The following is a 22633-nucleotide window of genomic DNA, read 5'->3' on the forward strand; positions in this document are numbered from 1 at the left end:
GCCATCCAGACAAAGCCGTTAAACTTTATGCAATCCTAGATGACCAAAGTAACAGGTCTCTAGCCAGATCAATCTTCTTTGAGACCTTTAATGTTAAAGGACCCAGCACTCCTTACTCCTTAAGATCCTGCGCAGGGAGTTTTGAGACAACAGGAAGGAGAGCAACTGGCTATCAAATTGAGTCCTTGGATGGGAAGACATGTCTCTCTTTACCAACTATCACAGAGTGTGACGAGATTCCAGACAATAGGAGTGAGATTCCTACACCAGATGTAGCTAAACACCATACACATTTGAAACGCATAGCACATCTGATACCAGAACTGGATCCACATGCCCAAATAAATCTACTCATTGGGAGGGATATCCTACAAGTCCACAAAGCCAGAAGTCAGATTAATGGTCCACATAACGCACCTTACGCTCAAAGACTGGATCTGGGATGGGTAATAATAGGAGAAGTATGTCTTGGAGATGTGCATAAACCAGATTCTGTCAACAGCATGCTTACCTGTACTTTAGAAAATGGACGCCCTTCTCTATTCCAGCCATGTCATAACCATTTCCTCATAAAGGAATTACCACACTGTACCTTCATAGACTCAACTAGTGACAACCATATCTGTGACAACTATCAAGATCATCTGGGACACGCAGTCTTCCAGAGAACAAAGAAGGATGACCAGGTGGCAATGTCCATAGAGGACAAACTATTCTTGGAAATAATGGAGAAAGGACTAGTCAAGGATGATGCCAACAGCTGGGTTGCTCCTCTACCCTTTAGAACACCCAGACAACGCCTTCCTAATGACAGAGAACAAGTACTCAAACGCTTCTCTTCACTTAAACACAACTTTCACAGGAAACCAGAGATGAAAGATCATTTCTTCTCCTTTATGGCTAAAATATTTGAGAATGGTCACGCCGAGATAGCTCCCATTCTTAAAGACACAGAAGAATGCTGGTACCTGCCAATGTTCGGAGTATATCACCCGAAGAAACCAGGTCAGATAAGAGTGGTGTTCGATTCCAGTGCCCAGTTTGAAGGTGTTTCTTTAAATGACGTACTCCTGACAGGACCAGACCTTAACAACAAACTCCTAGGAGTACTCATCCGTTTCCGAAAAGACTCTATTGCCTTCACAGCTGACATTCAACAAATGTTTCATTGCTTTCTTGTGAGAGAAAAAGACAGGAATTTCCTAAGATTCTTCTGGTTCAGAGACAATGACCCCTCAAAAGACATCACGGAGTATCGCATGAAGGTACACATCTTTGGTAACAGCCCTTCACCTGCAGTTGCCATCTATGGACTCAGACGTTCAGCTCAAGAGGGTGAGCTAGAGTATGGTTCTGATGTTAGACAACTTGTAGATAAAGACTTCTACGTGGATGACTGCCTAAAATCTATGCCAACAGCCGAGACAGCAATCAGCCTCCTCAAAAGAGCTCAGGAAATGCTTGCTTGTTCAAACCTGAGGCTTCACAAAATAGCTTCCAACAGCAAAGTAATGATGGAAGCCTTCCCTTCCCAAGATCATACCAGCGATTTAAGAGACTTGGATTTAGGAACCGATTCCCCACCAGCTCAACGTAGCCTTGGACTCTTGTGGGACTTAAAATCTGACACCTTTACCTTCCAAGTAAACAGCGAAGAAAGACCCTTCACTCGCAGAGGTGTTCTCTCTACTCTAAACAGCTTGTACGACCCCTTAGGATTTGCAGCTCCTGTCACTATCCAAGGTAAAGCTTTGCTCAGAGACCTAACCTGTGAGTCAATTGACTGGGATGCCCCACTGCCTCCCCAGAAAAGAAACTTGTGGCAAGAGTGGAAAGATTCTCTATCTACCTTAACCAACCTCCGCATTACACGTCCATATGCCCCCGTGCCTTCTACAGCAGTACAAAACCAGAGACTATGTGTATTCTCTGATGCCTCAACCCAAGCAATTGCTGCAGTTGCATATCTTAAGACCATGGACATCAAGGGACAATGTCATATTGGATTTGTCATGGGCAAAGCAAAGTTAGCTCCACGTCCAGAACACACAGTGCCCAGACTTGAACTTTGTGCTGCAGTACTAGCTGTAGAATTAGCTGAGCTCATTTCATCTGAGTTACCAATTGGACTCTCTGAAGCAGATTTCTACACAGACAGTAAGGTAGTATTAGGCTACATATGCAACGAGACCAGACGGTTCCATGTTTATGTCAGCAATCGTGTGCTAAGAATCAGAAGATCCACCAATCCAAAACAGTGGCACTATGTATCTACTGCTCACAATCCAGCAGATCACGCTACAAGAGCTGTCCCAGCCAGTATCCTCAAAGACACTACATGGCTCAGAGGACCTGAATTCCTGTACAAGGCAGATTCGAACAATCCCGAAAGTAGCATATTCAAGCTAGTAGACGCAGACTCAGATGTTGAAATTCGTCCACAAATAACTACAATCCATACCGTAACTTCAGATTGTCAACTTCAGCCTCACAGATTCCAAAGATTTTCAACTTGGAAATCACTTGTCAGAGCCATTACCTGCTTAACTCACATAGTCCATTCATTTAAACGCAACGCATCTGTAAGTGTGAATGGATGTAAAGGTTGGCACCACTGTCAAAATGTTTACGCACCAGAAGAAACACAACGATCCAAGAACCTTATCATCCGTGTTGTGCAGCACCAAATCTTTTCCGGAGAGATCGACTGCATTAACAGTGGAAATCCTATTCCCAAAGACAGCACCTTAAAAAAGCTAGACCCTTTTCTTGATGAAAATCATTTATTGAGAGTAGGAGGCCGTCTTCAAGAAGCAAACTTGGAGACAAATGAGAAAAATCCTTTAATCATTCCTGGGAGTCACCACATAGCTTCTTTAATTGTGCAACACTATCACAACGAAGTCAAACACCAAGGACGATTGTTTACCGAAGGAGCTCTACGATCAGCTGGGTTCTGGATTATTGGAGCGAAAAGGTGTGTAAGCAGCACAATCTTCAAATGTATCATTTGCCGTAGACTTCGTGGTACTTCCCAAACTCAGAAGATGGCTAATCTTCCAACAGACAGACTTAGTACAGACCCTCCTTTCTCCAATGTTGGTCTTGATGTATTTGGTCCATGGACTGTCATCACACGACATACTAGAGGTGCGAATGCGAACAGCAAGCGCTGGGCGGTTGTATTCACTTGTATGAGCATCAGAGCTGTTCACATCGAAGTTATAGAATCAATGGACACTTCAAGCTTCATCAATGCCTTTAGACGCTTCATTGCTATCCGTGGCCCAGTAAAACACATCCGGTCCGACAGAGGTACCAACTTCATTGGAGCAGCCAAAGAATTACAAATTAATTCGAACATTGACACTAAAAGCATAGAGAGATATCTCAGTGAGCAAGGTTGTACATGGACCTTCAACCCGCCTCATTCTTCTCATATGGGAGGTGCCTGGGAAAGGATGATCGGCATGATACGCAGAATCCTTGATTCCATATTCTTGCAAGTGGGAACTGCAAGACTTACTCACGAGAGCTTAACAACCTTCATGGCTGAAGTCTCAGCTATTGTCAACAGAAGACCATTGACTTCAGTGTCTAATGACCCAGAAGACCCACTTCTACTTACTCCGGCCACTCTTCTTACACAGAAGACCGGGATTACCTATGCTCCTCCTGGAGAATTCAATACCAAAGACCTGTTCAAACGTCAATGGAGACAAGTTCAAAGCCTTGCAAACACCTTTTGGGACAGATGGAAAAGACAATACCTTTCTACCCTGCAGTCAAGGAGCAAGTGGCAAGTTGCCAAACCCAACTTAAAACCAGGTGACATTGTGCTCGTCAGAGATTGCCAGTCACAACGCAACGAATGGCCTTTAAGTCTTGTCACCAAGACGTTCCCAAGCAAGGATGGGAAGGTTCGTAAGGTTGAGGTCAAGATCTGTAAGCGAGGAGAGACTAAGTTGTTCCTCAGACCAGTGACTGAACTATTCTTATTGTTATCTGTTTAGAGTTTAAAATATGGTACCAGTGATACCAGACGGGGAGTGTCATGCCTTCAGCATTTGCTTTGTGTAGATCTGATTACTTTTACTACAGAAAGTTGTATTATTGCCCCATCTAGTGGTCAGTCCCATCAATTAATTTGACCCTCATAGCCTCTTGTAGCCAGTCTTGCAATGCATTCTGGGATGAAGAAGCTGGGATCAGCCTTTCTACTTCCCTCATGGTCCCAGACAGTCATGCTTTACATGGGTCCAACTCTCATATAGCATTCGATGGTGAGTTTGTATATTAAATGTCTCTTCTCAACCTGTTTAGCCAGTGAGTAATGTTAGCTGCACTGTAGTTTATACTTGCACATGTAATCACATGTTTGCACAGCCCATGTTATATGTACTTGTGTATATCCATTTTGCTTTTCACATGCATATCATAATTACATATTCTTGTTTCATTAACAGTTTTACCTCATTATCACATATCATCATATCGTATTGTACATCAAATCAACGCATCATATCTGTGATCCCTTTACTGAATAATAAAACACCGTTCTACAAACACCTCTTCTGAACAGATTATTGAAAAGTAAAGGTGGTTATACTGTAGGCTTCAAATTTGCCAGAAAGGGCTTAGTGAGAGGCTGAACATATATATATATATATATATATATATATATATATACATATATATATAGTAAAGATACTGGCAGCACTCTGCAGGCTTGTTATGCGGTTTAAAAGATGCCTTTATAATATATATATATATATATATATATATACATATTTAAATATATATATATATATATATATATAATATTTATGTATATTATAATATATATATATATGTGTAATATATATATGTGTATTTTAATAAAAAAATAAATACATACACACACACACAAACACTGTTGAAAAACCTAGCATGGCTTAACAGCAAGTCAGCAACAGCCATTATACTGCACTGCACGCACACATTGTTAAATATATAAAGTGTGCCACCGACACCCTCAGCCCCACTCTACTGTCTCACTCTCAGCCAGGAACAGCAGGATGGACTCCAGTCCGTGCCTCTGAGTCTGGCAGGCGCCGCGTCCCCGCCCGTCTGACATCACTGACGTCATGACATCAGACGCCCGTGCGTGTAATGCATGACGTCAGACGCAAGCCAAGACGCGGAGGGTAGGGGAGGTGAGCGGAGGAGGGAGAAAGTTGCCGCTCGAGCTGTCAGTGACTGACAGCTGCGGCTGGCCTGCAGCGGTTCCGGCGGAGTCGAGATGCGGCGCCCTCTACTGTCTTGGGCGCCTGGAGCTCGAGCTCCACTGGAACCACCCTCCCTACACCCCTGACCGGACGAGTATGTAACAGGACCTGAACTGCACCACTCTCCCTGGGCCCATTACATATATAATATTTCAAGCATTATATATTACTAGTTACCAGCCCATCAAAACGACGGACCAACATAACAGTAATGCCAGCGCTGTTGGCTTTGCAAGCCTGAACAGAGCAACACTTGAATTGCTGCTGTTAATGATTTTATCTACAATCACAAAGATTATGACAGCACATGCAAGATAAACAGGAAAACTAAAGCAAAAAATATAAAACCTATGGATTTAATTTAAAGTTATTTATTGAGGAGCATCAGCAAAAAATTTATTTTTTACTTTGTACTGTAGTTCAATTACAATGGTACTGGGTTTAGTTGAGGGGTGCTGATAACTCTCCAAAGACACTAAAAGCTTCAGGCATTTGAACAAAACATACCTTTTGACTACAATACATATTGGGGTATATGCAATAACGGTCGAATTCATGAAAAAGTCGAAAAACTGAGCATTTTCGACAAAAGAAACCTGTCGAATTGGATTCGACAATGCAATACAGTACTTTTCGTCAAAATACCTGCCGTTTCAGATTCTACTTTTTTCAAATCGACATTTTCAAAATTCGACATGTCTGCCATGGTAAAAATGCGGCTTTTCGACAAAAGTATATTCAATTGAAGAATGTTGATTCGACAACAGTGCTTTTCGACAGTCATTTCGTCAATTTCAGTCCGCCTCACTTTGCTGGTGAGAGCCGATTATTTTTTTTTATTTTTATTTTTTGCTTTTTGGATTGCTAATAGCATATCTATTTATATTAGAAGGGATTATCTACTTGGTTTGTCTATTTAGGAGCCACAAGTATTATTTAATATATTTTTTAATAGAATATTTTTTTCTTCACTCTGCTGAGGGAAATGTACCCATGATTCCAGTTATACCCAGGATACACTTCTGCAAAGCCACTCCTCTATCCTCACTCCCATTTTTGAGACTTCAGGGAGAAGAGCCATTACAGTCAGCTCTCTTGTGGAATCGTTTTTTTAGGACAATCCCTGCTTTTTAACACATTTATATCCTATTTTTGTACTGACTACAATAATGGAGCCTTTTTCTGACCAGATTGTGATGTTCATGCTGGCTGCAAGCATGGAGGAAGAAAGGGCTGGTGAACATCAGGATCAAAGTCAGCAAATGTCTGCATTGGGTGAGTCAGTATTGCGTGTTTCATTTCCACGTCCACGCCAGTATCGCACTAGGCGTGAACTGGAGGATTTCAGCGAGTTCAAGGTGATTCAAAATTATCGCTTATCGACTCGCGACATATATTTGCTGTACGCTCTGTTGGAGGCCGACCTGGAACCTCGGGCACGGACCAATCGCACAGTCAGTGGTTTCCAGAAACTGCTGGCAACATTACATTTTTTGGCCTCAGGCACATTCCAGTCTACTTTGTCTCAAACATGCGGTTTTTCACAGTTGACTTTGTTGCGCTGTATAACCCAGGTCATTAGGGCTTTCTGCAAATTGACGATCCAGTTCATCAGATTTCCAGATACGGACAGCGGATGGCGTGAGATCAATTTAGGCTTTTTCACCGAACACAAATTTCCCAATATTCTGGGCGCGATTGACTGTACCCACGTGCAGATCAGACCGCCACGGAATTCGGAAGAATGTTTTCGGAACCCAAAAACAATTCCATTCCATGAATATACAGGCGGTCTGTGATGTCAACATGAAATTTTTTAATATTTTTGTGGGATTTCCTGGATCGTCTCATGACTCCTTCATCCTAAGCCAGTCATCGCTGTTTGACGATTTTGAAACGGAAAAATGCCGGGTGGCTGGCTGTTAGGTATTTTTATTTATTTATTTTTTATTTAATTTTTTTATATTACCCACCATTTTTCTTATTTCCATAGGCGATGCAGGTTATCCCAACAAATCTTGGCTCTTGACCCCATTGTCTAATCCTGTTGGTGAAGCTGAAAAATGTTACCAAGAGACACACAAAGCATCAAGGGGAGTAATTGAGCGTGCCTTCGGTGTACTTAAAAGCCGGTTTAGATGTTTAGACACTTCCGGTGGTGCTCTTTTGTACTCACCGGCGAAGGTTTGCGGCATGGTAAATGCATGTTGTATTTTACACAACATATGTGTCGCAAACCATTTGCCGGTAACTCTTCGTCGCAGGGCTTTCTGACGCGGGAACCGTTCTTCTGCTCCACCGGTGGGTATGGACGAAGGAGATGATTCTCGACGGACATTGATCCAAAGCTTTTTTTCCACTACCTGTGAGTATACTTGTGATATGTGTATTATCGTGTAAACTGAGATTGGAATATTCTAAAAAAATAATATTTATTTATGTATTTCAGAGTTTTACGTCCTGTTGACGCCCTTTCCCAGGAATGTTTTCGTCCTGTTGATGAACTGTTACCCCGTTTTTTCCTGTTGTTGGGTTGCCGCAAATATTGGACCCGTTTATACCACTCTACCATGGGCAACCTACTTGTGATGTGGACCTGAACCTCCGCCATGTAGCAGACTACCCCCCTCAGGTGAGATGCATTGCCCAAAACTCCCTCTTGACCAAGTAAACCCGGCATGTCCAAAGTGCAGCCCTCCGGCATTTGCAAAACTGTACATCCAATCATGTCCTGACACAGCAATGCTTACGCTGTGTCAGGGAATGTTTGGATGTGTCGTTTCTCAAGTGCCGGAGGGTTGCATTTGGGACAAAGGCCAATTGTAACCTGCTTGTTTCCAAGCCTTGCTTGTACCTTGTCTTTGGATGACACAAATACCTGGAAAGGAAAGGATTTTGGAATCCAGGGTAGAACTCATACCAGCCACACCAATCACACTGTATAACTTGTGATAAACTTACCCAGTCAACAGTATGAACAACAACAGAGCATCAACACTGGATGCCAGCATAACATAACCCTTTATTAAGCAATAACTATATACACGTATTGCAGAAAGTCCGCACTTGGGACGGGCGCCCAGCATCCACTACGGACTACGAGAAATAGATTTACCGGTGAGTAAAATCTTATTTTCTCTAACGTCCTAGTGGATGCTGGGGACTCCGTAAGGACCATGGGAATTATACCAAAGCTCCCAAACGGACGGGAGAGTGCGGATGACTCTGCAGCACCGAATGGGCAAACACAAGGTCCTCCTCAGCCAGGGTATCAAACTTGTAGAACTTAGCAAATGTGTTTGAACCCGACCAAGTAGCTGCTCGGCAAAGCTGTAATGCCGAGACCCCTCGGGCAGCCGCTCAAGAAGAGCCCACCTTCCTTGTGGAATGGGCTTTCACAGATTTTGGATGCGGCAATCCAGCCACAGAATGAGCCTGCTGAATCGTGTTACAGATCCAGAGAGCAATGGTTTGCTTTGAAGCAGGAGCACCCAGCTTGTTGGGGGCATACAGGATAAACAGCGAGTCAGTTTTCCTGACTCCAGCCGTCCTGGCTACATAGATCTTCAAAGCCCTGACTACATCAAGCAACTTGGAATCCTCCAAGTCACGAGTAGCCGCAGGCACCACAATAGGTTGGTTCAAATGAAAAGATGACACCACCTTCGGCAGAAATTGCGGACGAGTCCGTAATTCTGCCCTGTCCATATGGAAAACCAGATATGGGCTTTTGCATGACAAAGCCGCCAATTCTGACACATGCCTAGCCGAAGCTAAGGCCAATAGCATGACCACTTTCCACGTGAGATACTTCAGCTCCACAGTCTTAAGTGGCTCAAACCAGTGGGATTTCAGGAAACCCAACACCACGTTGAGATCCCAAGGTGCCACTGGTGGCACAAAAGGGGGCTGAATATGCAGCACTCCCTTAACAAACGTCTGAACTTCAGGAAGAGAAGCCAGTTCCTTTTGAAAGAAAATGGATAGGGCCGAAATCTGGACCTTTATGGACCCCAACTTCAAGCCCATAGTCACTCCAGACTGTAGGAAGTGTAGGAACCGGCCCAGCTGGAAGTCCTCTGTAGGAGCCTTCCTAGCCTCACACCAGGCAACATATTTTCGCAATATACGGTGATAGTGTTTTGCTGTCACGTCTTTCCTAGCCTTTATCAGCGTAGGAATAACTTCCTCCGGAATGCCTTATTCCACTAGGATCCTGCGTTCAACCGCCATGCCGTCAAACGCAGCCGCGGTAAGTCTTGGAACAGACAGGGCCCTTGTTGCAAAAGGTCGTGTCTGAGAGGCAGAGGCCACGGGTCCTCTGTGAGCATTTCTTGCAGTTCCGGGTACCAAGTCCTTCTTGGCCAATCCAGAACAATGAGTATTGTTCTCACTCCTCTTCTTCTTACGATTCTCAGTACCTTGGGTATGAGAGGAAGAGGAGGAAACACATAGATCGACTGGAACACCCACGGTATTACCAGTGCGTCCACAGCTATCGCCTGAGGGTCTCTTGACCTGGCGCAATACCTTTTGTATTTTTTTTTTTTTGAGACGGGACGCCATCATGTCTACCTGTGGCAGTTTCCATCGATTTGTAATCTGAGTGAAGACTTCGTGATGAAGTCCCCACTCTCCCGGGTGGAGGTCGTGTCTGCTGAGGAAGTCTGCTTCTAAGTTGTCCACTCCCGGAATGAACACTGCTGACAGTGCTTGCACGTGATTCTCCGCCCACCGAAGAATCCTGGTGGCTTCCGCCATCGCCACTCTGCTTCTTGTGCCGCCCTGGCGGTTTACATGAGCCACTGCGGTGATGTTGTCTGACTGAATCAGCACCGGTTGGTTGCGAAGCAGAGGCTCCGCTTCACTCAGGGCGTTGTATATGGCCCTTAGTTCCAGGATATTTATGTGCAGACAAGCCTCCTGACTTGACCACAACCCTTTTTCTTCCCTGAGTGACTGCCCCCCATCCTCGGAGGCTCGCACCCGTGGTCACCAGGACCCAGTCCTGTATGCCGAACCTGCGGCCCTCGAGAAGGTGAGCACTCTGCAGCCACCACAGAAGAGACACCCTGGCCCTGGGGGACAGAGTGATCAGCCGATGCATCTGAAGATGCGATCCGGACCACTTGTCCAACAGATCCCATTGAAAGATCCTCGCATGGAACCTGCCGAAGGGAATGGCTTCGTATGATGCCACCATCTTTCCTAGGACTCGTGTGCAGCGATGCACCGACACCTGTTTTGGTTTCAAGAGGTCTCTGACTAGAGTCACAAGCTCTTGAGCCTTCTCTGCCAGGAGAAACACCTTCTTCTGGTCCGTGTCCAGAATCATGCCCAGAAAGGGCAGACCCGTTGTGGGAATCAGCTGCGACTTTGGGATATTCAGAATCCAGCCGTGTTGTTGCAACACTGCCTGAGAGTGTGCTACGCTGATCAGCAACTGCTTTCTGGACCTCGCCTTTATGAGGAGATCGTCCAAGTATGGGATAATTGTGACTTCTTGCTTTCGAAGGAGCACCATAATTTCCGCCATAACCTTGGTAAATATTCTCGGTGCCGTGGAGAGCCCAAACGGCAATGTCTGGAATTGGTAATGACAGTCCTGTACCACAAATCTGAGGTACTCCTGATGTCCAGAGACACTATAAAATCCCCCTCTTCCAGGCTTGCAATGACCGCTCTGAGCGATTCCATTTTGAACTTAAATCTTTTCAGATAAATGTTCAGGGACTTTAAATTCAATATGGGTCTGACCGAACCGTCCGGTTTCGGTACCACAAACATTGTGGAATAGTATTCCCTTCCCTGTTGAAGAAGGGGAACCTTTACCACCACCTGCTGGAGATATAGCTTGTGAATTGCCGCTAACACTACTTCCCTCTCTATGGGGGAAGCTGGCAGGGCCGATTTGAGGTAAAGGTGAGGGGGCATCACCTCGAATTCCAGCTTGTATCCCTGAGACACAATCTGTATAGCCCAGGGATCCACCTGTGAGCGAACCCACTGGTGGCTGAAATTTCGGAGACGCGTCCCCACCACTCCTGGCTCCACCTGTGGAGCCCCAGCATCATGCAGTGGATTTAGTGGAAGCCGGGGAGGACGTCTGTTCCTGGGAACTAGCTGTATGGTGCAGCTTATTTCCTCTACCCCTGCCTCTGGCAAGAAAGGACGCACCTCTGACCTTCTTGCTTCTTTGTGAGCGAATAGACTGCATTTGGTAATACGGTGCTTTCTTAGGTTGTGAGGGAATATATGGCAAAAAGTTTGACTTTCCAGCCATAGCTGTGGAAACCAGGTCCGAGAGACCGTCCCCAAACAATTCCTCACCCTTGTAAGGTAACACCTCCATGTGCTTCTTGGAGTCGGCATCACCTGTCCACTGCCGAGTCCACAGGACCCTTCTGGCAGAAATTGACATTGCATTAATTCTAGAGCCCAGTAGGCAAATGTCCCTCTGGGCATCCCTCATATATAGGACAGTATCTTTTATATGCCCCAGGATCAGCAAAATGGTATCCTTGTCTAAGGTATCCATTTCCTCAGACAGATTATCTGTCCATGCTGCTACAGAACTACACATCCAAGCCGACGCAATTGCCGGCCTCAGTAGAGTACCTGAATGTGTATAAACAGATTTCAGGATACTTTCCTGCTTTCTATCTGCAGGATCCTTTAGGGCGGCCGTATCCTGTGACGGCAGGGCAACCTTTTTAGATAAGCGTGTGAGAGCTTTATCTACCCTAGAGGAGGATTCCCAGCGCATCCTGTCCGTTGGCGGGAAGGGGTACGCCATAAGTAACCTTTTGGAAATCAGCACTTTCTTATCGGGGGAATCCCACGCTCTTTCACATAATTCATTTAACTCATGTGAAGGGGGAAAAGTCACCTCTTGCTTTTTCTCCCCATACATATAAACCCTCTTGTCAGGGACAGAGTTTACCTCTGAAATGTGCAAAACATCCTTCATTGCTATAATCATGTAGCGGATGGCTTTAGCCATTTTAGGCTGCAATTTTGCATCATCGTCATCGACACTGGAGTCAGAATCCGTGTCGATATCCGTGTCAACAATTTTGGATAGTGGGCGCTTTTGAGACCCTGAGGGCCTCTGCGCTGTAGGATCAGGCATGGGTTGAGACCCTGACTGTCCCAAGGTATCAGCTTTATCCAACCTTTTATGTAAGGAGTTTACATTATCATTTAACACCTTCCACATATCCATCCAATCAGGTGTCGGCACCGTTGGTGGCGACACATCATTCATCTGCACTTGCTCAGCCTCCACATAGCCCTCTTCGTCAAACATGTCGACACATGCGTACCGACACACCACACACACAGGGGATGCTCTAAATGAGGACAGGACCCCCACAAGGCCTTTTGGAGAGACAGAGAGAAAGTATGCCAGCACACACCCCAGCGCTATATGACCCAGGAATCACACAGTAACTTAGTGTTTACCCAGTAGCTGCTGTATATATGATTAATGCGCTAAATTTATGTGCCCCCCCCTCTCTTTTTACCCTCTTTCTACCATGAATCTGCAGGGGAGAGCCTGGGGAGCTTCCTCTCAGCGGAGCTGTGGAGAGAAAATGGCGCTGGTGAGTGCTGAGGAAGAAGGCCCCGCCCCCTCAGCGGCGGGCTTCTATCCCGCGATTTTGTGTAAAAATAATGGCGGGGGCTCATGCATATAACAGTGTCCAACTGTATATATGCTGCTTTTGCCAGGAGGTACTTAATTGCTGCCCAGGGCGCCCGCCCTGCGCCCTGCACCCTACAGTGACCGGAGAGTGTGGGTTAGCGTGGGCGCAATGACACACAGCTGCAGTGCTGTGCGCTACCTCATATGAAGACAGGAGTCTTCTGCCGCCGATTTTGACGTCTTCTTGCTTCAACCCGCCGGCTTCTGACTTCTGGCTCTGCGAGGGGGACGGCGGCGCGGCTCCGGGAACGGACGACAAGGTCAGGTCCTGTGTTCGATCCCTCTGGAGCTAATGGTGTCCAGTAGCCTAAGAAGCGCAACCTAGCCGCAGTTAGTAGGTTTGCTTCTCTCCCCTCAGTCCCACGTAGCAGAGAGTCTGTTGCCAGCAGAAGCTCTCTGAAAATAAAAAAAAAACCTAACTAAAATACTTTCTTATTAGCAAGCTCAGGAGAGCTCACTAAAAGCACCAGGCTCTGGCCGGGCACAGATTCTAACTGAGGTCTGGAGGAGGGGCATAGAGGGTGGAGCCAGTGCACACCAGTAGTACTAAATCTTTCTTAGAGTGCCCAGTCTCCTGCGGAGCCCGTATATTCCCCATGGTCCTTACGGAGTCCCCAGCATCCACTAGGACGTTAGAGAAAAACATGTTTGGCAAACAAATGACAGCACATGTCGACCACATGGATGATACCGACGCGTTCAAAAGTCGCCCCAAACAAGCCAAAAAGCATCCCTGCACATGCTGGAGGTACACCAATGCAAAAGCATGACACAAAAAACATTTTATGAAAAAAACAATGTGAAAAACTACCCTCAAACACAAAACTCCCCCAAAAAACATGCAGCGATACAAGCAGGACCTGCAGCAATCCAAACAGGACCTATATACACATACCTGCACACATATACATACCCCAAACACCACAAAGCAACGCCACATGTACACCTCATGGCACCACCACCCAAACATTACTTACGGCTCTCATACCTCAACCAAAACCGTAGCCAAGCACTCAGAACAACACCCATACACTACACAAACACATACATGCAACGCCAGACCACATGTGGTACTTACCTACAAATGTAGAAATCGCTCCAAAAATGACTCTCCTCCGGGGTAACAGGTATCCTGTCTGTCCTGGATTAAAGCCTGCTGGGTGTCCAAACGATACCACAGCAAAAAAACAACCAATTTGCTAGCTCTGCACCTCCACACACCTCTCTGCAGGTTTACAAAATGGCTGCTGAGCATGCAGCAAACAAGCCCTATAAAGGGCTCCAAACGGCGGGAAGTCGAATCCAGGACGCCCACTACTCGACGATTGGTCCGTTATTCGACAAGGGGAGTGTCGAATGAGTTATGTATTGAATATGTCGAATTCATGGTCCCGAGAGGAGGGTTTCAGCTGTCGAGTACTGTCGAATCCTAAAACAGTCGAAAAAAATGTGCAATTCGTCCGGAATTGCATATACCCCATAGTATTTAGCACATAATAATAGCAGAAGACAAAAACATAAAAGTGGTGTTAGCTGTTAATAACTGAACATTAGGAAAAAAATATTTTAATTATTCAATTGTGTTTGACCAGTAAACTTAAATTTTTGCTTATTTCGATTAAAGAATTGATGGAGGTTCAATTACATACTATTTAAGTGTATTTTGCAACTAAAAATACATTTAGAGAGACTTTTCCAAATAAATATGTCCAATGTAGGCACTGTTACTCTAAAAAATGATGACACCAATTTACAAGCTCCTCATCAATGTAGGAAAGAGGTCTGTCACGTGAGGTATTTTAATTTCCCTAATCTTTTTAAAATTTTAATAAACACTTTTTAAATAATTCCATTCAGTAATCTGAATGATGCATACAATGTTGAAATGCATCAAATCAATAGTGAATCTTTTATCTCTTCTCCTACCTGCATAGAAAGCTCTTAGATCGGTATGTAGACAATTCTCAAGGAAACGTCGCAGTGGCAGAATGTGAGAGTAAGGGCCTGTCCAGTCTGTAAGAAAATCTTCTACTATATGATGGATCCGGTCAGGACGAGGCAGAGGCCACTTTTCTGGCCGCAAGTCAATCTGCTGCTCTGCAGTTTTGGGAAAAAATTTTTTATTAAGCATAGTAAACAAAAGTACAATGAAATATAGTAAACTACACAATTTTCTGTCATAATAATAACAACTGTTTGAAATGAACAAGTTGAAAGTACAATAGAGGTGTGTTTGACAACACAGTCTTCCTACAACTGTATGAAAAGATCCCCACATCCATAGCCAGATAAAGGGGAGGATGCAGGGCATACTGTATGCCAGACCCCCCCCACCCCCAGCCAGAGCACACTGACATCACTAGATTTCCCTCTTATGCAGCAGCAGAACCAGACAGCGAGAATGCGAGCAGGACAGTATGCAGTGCAAGCAGAAACACAGGAGTATTAGATTTCATGAACTATCAATGGAGCTTCCCAACCAGAGGAGAGATAGGAGGGTGGAGAGAGCTGTAAGTGGCACAGGGTAGGATCCCTGTGTCACTTACGGGTGTGGTTCATCAAATCGACAGTATCTAGGTCGACAATGTTTAGGTCGACCACTATAGGTCGACAGTCACTAGGTCGACATGGATGGAAGGTCGACAGGGTTTCTAGGTCGACATGTGCTAGGTCGACAGGTCTAAAGGTCGACATGATGATTATTATTATTTTGTCGTTTTCATCGTAGAGTGACCGGGATCCCAAATTAGTGCACCGCTTCGCTCGCCATGCTTTGGGCATGGTGCCTTCGCTCCGCTGCTGCTTCGCTCAGCACAGATTACTGTTCCAATCGTAGTCCACGTGGATCGTTAAGTATAAAAAAATAAAAATAATTTTTTTTTAGAAAAACTCATGTCGACCTTTAGACCTGTCGACCTAGCACATGTCGACCTAGAAACCCCGTCGACCTTCCATCTATGTCGACCTAGTGACTGTCGACCTATACTGGTCGACCTAAACATTGTCGACCTAGATACTGTCGATCTTCAGACCGGATCCCGTCACTTACAGCTCTCCCCGCACCTGAGTGGGAGCTCTGTGTAACTTGTTAACTAATGAGGGTCTAAAGAGAGACACACACAGTTCCCTTGAGTCCTGTCCCAGTGTGTAAGTAGTACAGATGCTGCTGATATTCTTGCATGTGACAAGATAAATTATAGATTTTATTTTTCTATGTGTATTTTAAGGTTGTTTAAGTTATCTTTGTACCACTACAAAAACATTTTATAAAATAGTTGTTTTTCAATTAGTGGAGCTATAAACAGTACCCAGGCATTATTAAAATATTAGTTTAAATCTAATATACAACCATTGGGCTAAATTTAATATATAGAATCCATACATCCCAATATTACCCATTCCAGGAGGGACAAAATGCTCATTGACTTCCGTCTTAATTTATGATTGCAATCACCTGTGTTGAAACACCTTTCTTATCAATTAAATAGTTTAACACAGATTACTACAATCATATATTAAGAGGGAGGTCCATGTAAAGACCATGTTGTCCCTCCTGGAATGTGTCATGTTGGGAGGTATGCACAATCTTATACCCCCCCCCCCTCCCCCTCCCATTCCACTGGGGCCTCCTTTTCTAAAGTGCCCCTGGCACCCCCAAGGCCGGGCCTGCCCACATCACCACTGCTGTTAAAATCATTGTGCTAGCTACATGTTGGTCTAGGCCCCTGGCACTTCAAACTTGCTGTAAATAAACAAGCAGAAGTTGGTTTAGCTGAAACTTATTGCTGATACCATGATAATGATCTAATTGACCAGTCTACTCAGATATGTTCTATACTGTGAATTAATGCAATAGGTGCTCAAAATCTCCTTGAAAGCTTCAACAGTGGATTGCATACATGAAACAAAGATCTCAGTACTCTACATACAATCATGAAACCAAATATAAAGGCAACAGAGAAAGCCAATAAAATCTGGTACAGTGTACTGCTATCAAATAAAATTCACAAGCATACAACATACAGAGAAGATCAAAAGATAATTGACCATATTATATTATACAGTATTTATTTTGCAGTCTACTCAAATGAATAATAATTTTTTTTCAGGGCAAATCATGCTTCTTTTTGAAAGTATATTGGGACTAATGTTATTTTTTAAATAAGGAGATTATAGAAAAAAATGAGTGTACCTAGCATTGGCTTTATCTATGCAGATAATGTAACACCCAGGACCACCTTTAGGGGAAAACTGCCGGGACTCGAGTCCCAGTTCCGAACAGAGAGGGGGGCCTGATAGCAAATTGTGGGCCAACAGTCAGCGATGGAGAGACAGCAGCGGCATTTAAATTTTGGTGCTGGTGGCTAGCCAAACGCAGCTTGCGGACCAGCAGCCAATCAGGAGCACTCGCTCCTGCCTGGCTGCTGGTCCCTGAGCTGCTATTGGCTCATGGTTGGTGCCAAATTCAAAATGCCACTGCTTTCTCTCTATGCCTGGCTGGCGGTGTCCCATGGAACCGAGCTGGTGGTCTTAGGAGGTAACAAGTGGGTACCTCAGTGGGTGCCTTGCCAACCCCCCCTCCCAAGGTCCAGCCCATCCTGTTCTGTGTCCCCCCAGGTCCAGCCTTCCATGTTCAATGCCACCTGCAAGTTCAGACTTACCTATCCTGTGCTACCCCAGGTTCAAACTTTACTGTCTTGCCATCCCAGGTCCAGCCTTCCCTGCCCTGTGCCACCCTTCATCATGTCTAGCCTTCCCTGTGCCCCCAATAGGTCCAGTCCTCCCTTTCCTGCACTTCTCCTTGGTCTAGCCCTCCCTCCTCTGTGCCCACCAGGTCCAGCCCTTCTTACATACATTAAACAGCCCTACCTGCCTTGCATTCCCCAGGACCAGTCTTCCCTGTTTTGTTACCCTCCAATTGCAGCCCTCCCATCACTGGTCTCCCATATATAGCCCCCATCACTATTTCTCTTGCCCTGCCACCCAGAGTTGGATTATAGGCAGGGCAGATGGGGCGCTCCGGCAAACATTGACCCCGGTCCAGCCACCTTGCCCCCTCTCTCTCACTGACTCTTTATCTACCTCTCTATTTTGCTCTCCCTTTCTCTCTATGTATGTATCCCTCCCTGACACCGTATTTCTCTCTTTTTCTTGTTCCTCTCTTTTTGTATCTCTCTCCCAGACACCCTCTCTTTCTCCACTCTCCCCTCTCTCTCTCTGTACGTCTATCTCTTTTGCCCCCCACTCTCTATCTCTGTCTTTCTCTCCTTCACTGACACCCTCTTTTGCTCTCCCTCTCTAGTTACCCTCTGTCTCTCTGACACTGTCTCTATCTCTTGACCTCCTCCCTGACCCCCCTTCTCACTCTCATTCTCCCCCCTCACTGACTCCTCACTCCCCTCACTCTCTCTCTCCTAAGGAGCAAATTAGTGACAGCGGCAGGGTGCAGAGTCAATGTTATAGGTGAGGGCCCCAACACATTTGTTGTCCAGGGCCTCCACGAGCCTTAATCCGGCCCTGCTGCCACCCCCTTTCATCTTCCACTTCTCCTTTTTCATCCTGCTAGTTGACAATCATAAGGAGAAACCTGAGCATGGGAGGTAAACATAATTGGGGTCATTCCGAGTTGATCGCTCGCTGCTGAATTTCGCAGCGCAGTGATCAGGTAAAAAAACTGCAAAACTGCGCATGCGTATGCACCGCAATACGCACGCACGTCGTATGGGTACAAACAGCATCGTTGCTGTGCAATGCTTCTTGCGACGATTCCATTCGCACAGCCGATCGCAAGGAGATTGACAGGAAGAGGGCGTTTATGGGTATCAACTGACCGTTTTCTGGGAGTGGAAGGAAAACTGCAGGCATGACCAGGCGTTTGCAGGGCGGGTATCTGACGTCAATTCCGGGACCTCCATCGCTAGGATCATCGCACAGGATAAGTAACTTCAGGGCTGGTCTTGTTTTGCACAAACTATTTTTGTACGGCTCGGCTGCACAGGCGTTCGCACACTTGCAGAGCAAAAATACACTCCCCCGTGGGTGGCAACTATGCGTTTGCATGGCTGCAAAAAGTAGCTAGCGAGCGATCAACTCGGAATGATGGCCAATATTTTGACTTAAATATTTTCTCCCTTTTAAGGATGTGGCTATGGCTTTTTACATTTATTTTTATGTAGCACTAGCTTTTTAAAAAAATTTTAATGTGGATCTGACTTTTTAAATGTTTTGTTTTTCTAATGTGTATCTTTCTTTTGCAGTGTGTTTTTTGTATGTGGCTATGGCTTTTCTCATACATTTAGTATGAATTCTGGTTTTCTGTGTGGTATTTACAGCAGTTTTAACTTCTATATTTCTGTATTTGTATGGTTTTATATACTATATAATAAATTGATACTTTATGTTATAACTAGAGATGTGCACCGGACATTTTTCGGGTTTTGTGTTTAGGTTTTGGATTCGGTTCCGCGGCCGTGTTTTGGATTCGGACGCGTTTTGGCAAAACCTCCCTTAAATTTTTTTGTCGGATTCGGGTGTGTTTTGGATTTGGGTGGGTTTTTTTTTCAAAAACCCCTCAAAAACAGCTTAAATCATAGAATTTGGGGGTCATTTTGATCCTATAATATTATTAACCTCAATAACCATAATTTCCACTCATTTCCAGTCTATTCTGAACACCTCACATCTTACAATATTATTTTTAGTCCTAAAATTTGCACAGAGGTCGCTGGATGACTAAGCTAAGGGACCCAAGTGGGCGGCACAAACACCTGGCTCATCTAGGAGTGGCACTGCAGTGTCAGACAGGATGGCACTTAAAAAAATTGGCCCCAAACATCACATGATGCAAAGATAAAAAAAAAAAAGAGGTACAAGATGGAATTGTCCTTGGGCCCTCCCACCTACCCTTATGTTGTATAAACAGGACATGCACACTTTAACAAACCCATCATTTCAGCCACAGGGTCTACGCACACGACTGTGGCTGAAATGACTGGTTGGTTTGGGCCCCCACCAAAAAAAGAAGCAATCAATCTCTCCTTGCTCAAACTGGCTCTACAGAGGCAAGATGTGATCCTCATCATCATCCTCCGATTCCTTACCCCTTTCACTGTGTACATCCCCCTTCTCACAGAGTATTAATTCGTCCCCACTGGAATCCACCATCACAGGTCCCTGTGTACTTTCTGGAGGCAATTGTTGGTAAATGTCTCCATGGAGGAATTGATTATAATTCATTTTGATGAACATCATCTTCTCCACATTTTGTGGAAGTAACCTCGTACGACGATCGCTGACAAGGTAACCGGCTGCACTAAACACTCTTTCGGAGTACACACTGGAGGGGGGCAACTTAGGTAAAATAAATCCAGTTTGTGCAAGGGCCTCTAAATTGCCTCTGTTTCCTGCCAGTATACCTACGGACTGTCTGACGTGCCTACTTGGATGCTGTCACTCATATAACCCTTCACCATTCTTTCAATGGTGACAGAATCATATGCAGTGACAGTAGACATGTCAGTAATCGTTGGCAGGTCCTTCAGTCCAGACCAGATGTCAGTTTTCGCTCCTGACTGCCCTGCATCACCGCCAGCGGTTGGTTTTGGAAATCTGATCCTTTTCCTGGCAGCTCCAGTGGCGGTAGAAAATGAAGGAGGAGCTGTTGGCGGGTCACGTTTCCCCTTGACTTGACAAGTGTCTCACCAGAAGGTCTTTGAACATCTGAAGACTTGTGTCTGCCGGAAAGAGAGATACAAAATAGGCTTTAAACTTAGGATCGAGCACGGTGGCCAAAATGTAGTGCTCTGATTACAACAGATTGACCACCCGTGAATCCTGGTTAAGCGAATTAAGGGCTCCATCCACAAGTCCCACATGCCTAGCAGAATCGCTCCATTTTTAGCTCCTCCTTCAATCTCTCCAGCTGCTTCTGCAAAAGCCTAATGAGGGGAATTACCTGACTCAGGCTGGCAGTGTCTGAACTGACTTCACGTGTGGCAAGTTCAAAGGATTGCAGAACCTTGCACAATGTTGAAATCATTCTCCACTGCGCTTGAGTCAGGTGCATTCCCCCTCCTTTGCCTATATCGTAGGCAGATGTATAAACTTGTATGGCCTTTTGCTGCTCTCCATCCTCTGAAGCATATAGAGGGTTGAACTCCACCTCGTTACCACCTCTTGCTTCAGCTGATGGCGGGGCAGGTTCAGGAGTGTTTGCTGGTGCTCCAGTCTTCGGCACGCGATGGCAGAATGCCGAAAGTGGCCCACAATTCTTCGGGCCACTGACAGCATCTCTTGCACGCCCCTGCGTTTTTAAAATAATTCTGCACCACCAAATTCATTGTATGTGCAAAACATGGGACGTGCTGGAATTTGCCCACATGTAATGCACTGACAATATTGGTGGCGTTGTCCGATGTCACAAATCCCCAGGAGAGTCCAATTGGGGTAAGCCAATCTGCAATGATGTTCCTCAGTTTCCGTAAGAGGTTGTCAGCTGTGTGACTCTTATGGAAAGCGGTGATACAAAGCGTAGCCTGCCTAGGAATGAGTTGGCATTTGCGAGATGCTGCTACTGGTGCTGCCGCTGCTGTTGTTGCTGCGGGAGGCAATACATCTACCCAGTGGGCTGTCACAGTCATATAGTCCTGAGTCTGCCCTGCTCCACTTGTCCACATGTCCGTGGTTAAGTGGACATTGGGTACAACTGCATTTTTTAGGACACCGGTGACTCTAACGTCTGTGTACATTTTCGGTATCGACTGCCTAGAGAAATGGAACCTAGATGGTATTTGGTACCGGGGACACAGTACCTCAATCAAGTCTCTAGTTGCCTCTGAATTAACGGTGGATACCGGAACCACGTTTCTCACCGCCCAGGCTACCAAGGCCTGAGTTATCTGCTTTGCAGCAGGATGACTGCTGTGATATTTCATCTTCCTCGCAAAGGCCTGTTGGACAGTCAATTGCTTACTGGAAGTAGTACAAGTGGTCTTCCGACTTCCCCTCTGGGATGACGATCGACTCCCAGCAGCAACAACAGCAGCGCCAGCAGCAGTAGGCGTTACACTCAAGGATGCATCGGAGGAATCCCAGGCAGGAGAGGACTCGTCAGACTTGACAGTGACATGGCCTGCAGGACTATTGGCTTTCCTGGGTAAGGAGGAAATTGACACTGAGGGAGTTGGTGGTGTGGTTATCGGGAGCTTGGTTACAAGAGAAAGGGATTTAGTGGTCAGTGGACTGCTTCCGCTGTCATCCAAAGTTTTTGAACTTGTCACTGACTTATGATGAATGCGCTGCAGGTGACGTATAAGGGAGGATGTTCCGAGGTGGTTAACGTCCTTACCCCTACTTATTATAGCTTGACAAAGGCAACACACGGTTGTCCGCATTTCTGTTGAAATAATTCCACACCGAAGAGCTGATTTTTTTTTGTATTTTGACCAGGCATGTCAATGGCCATATTCGTCCCACGGACAACATGCGTCTCCCCGGGTGCCTGACTTAAACAAACCACCTCACCATCAGAATCCTCCTTGTCAATTTCCTCCCCAGCGCCAGCAACACCCATATCCTCATCCTGGTGTACTTCAACAGTGACCTCTTCAATTTGACTATCAGAAACTGGACTGCGGGTGCTCCTTCCAGCACTTGCAGGGGG

General features: G+C 45.5%; 1 protein-coding gene across 1 annotated transcript in view; it reads right to left on the reverse strand.

The window, feature by feature from the left end:
• Positions 1 to 22633, reverse strand: part of FOXRED2 (FAD dependent oxidoreductase domain containing 2) — an 804453-nt gene that overhangs the window by 77657 nt on the left and 704163 nt on the right. The window contains exon 8 of the mRNA XM_063940315.1: positions 14899 to 15069. Within this exon, the coding sequence (XP_063796385.1) occupies positions 14899 to 15069 (171 nt within the window). The remainder of the gene's footprint in view (positions 1 to 14898; positions 15070 to 22633) is intronic.

Source organism: Pseudophryne corroboree, chromosome 9 (assembly GCF_028390025.1).
Source record: "Pseudophryne corroboree isolate aPseCor3 chromosome 9, aPseCor3.hap2, whole genome shotgun sequence".
NCBI lineage: Eukaryota > Metazoa > Chordata > Amphibia > Anura > Myobatrachidae > Pseudophryne > Pseudophryne corroboree.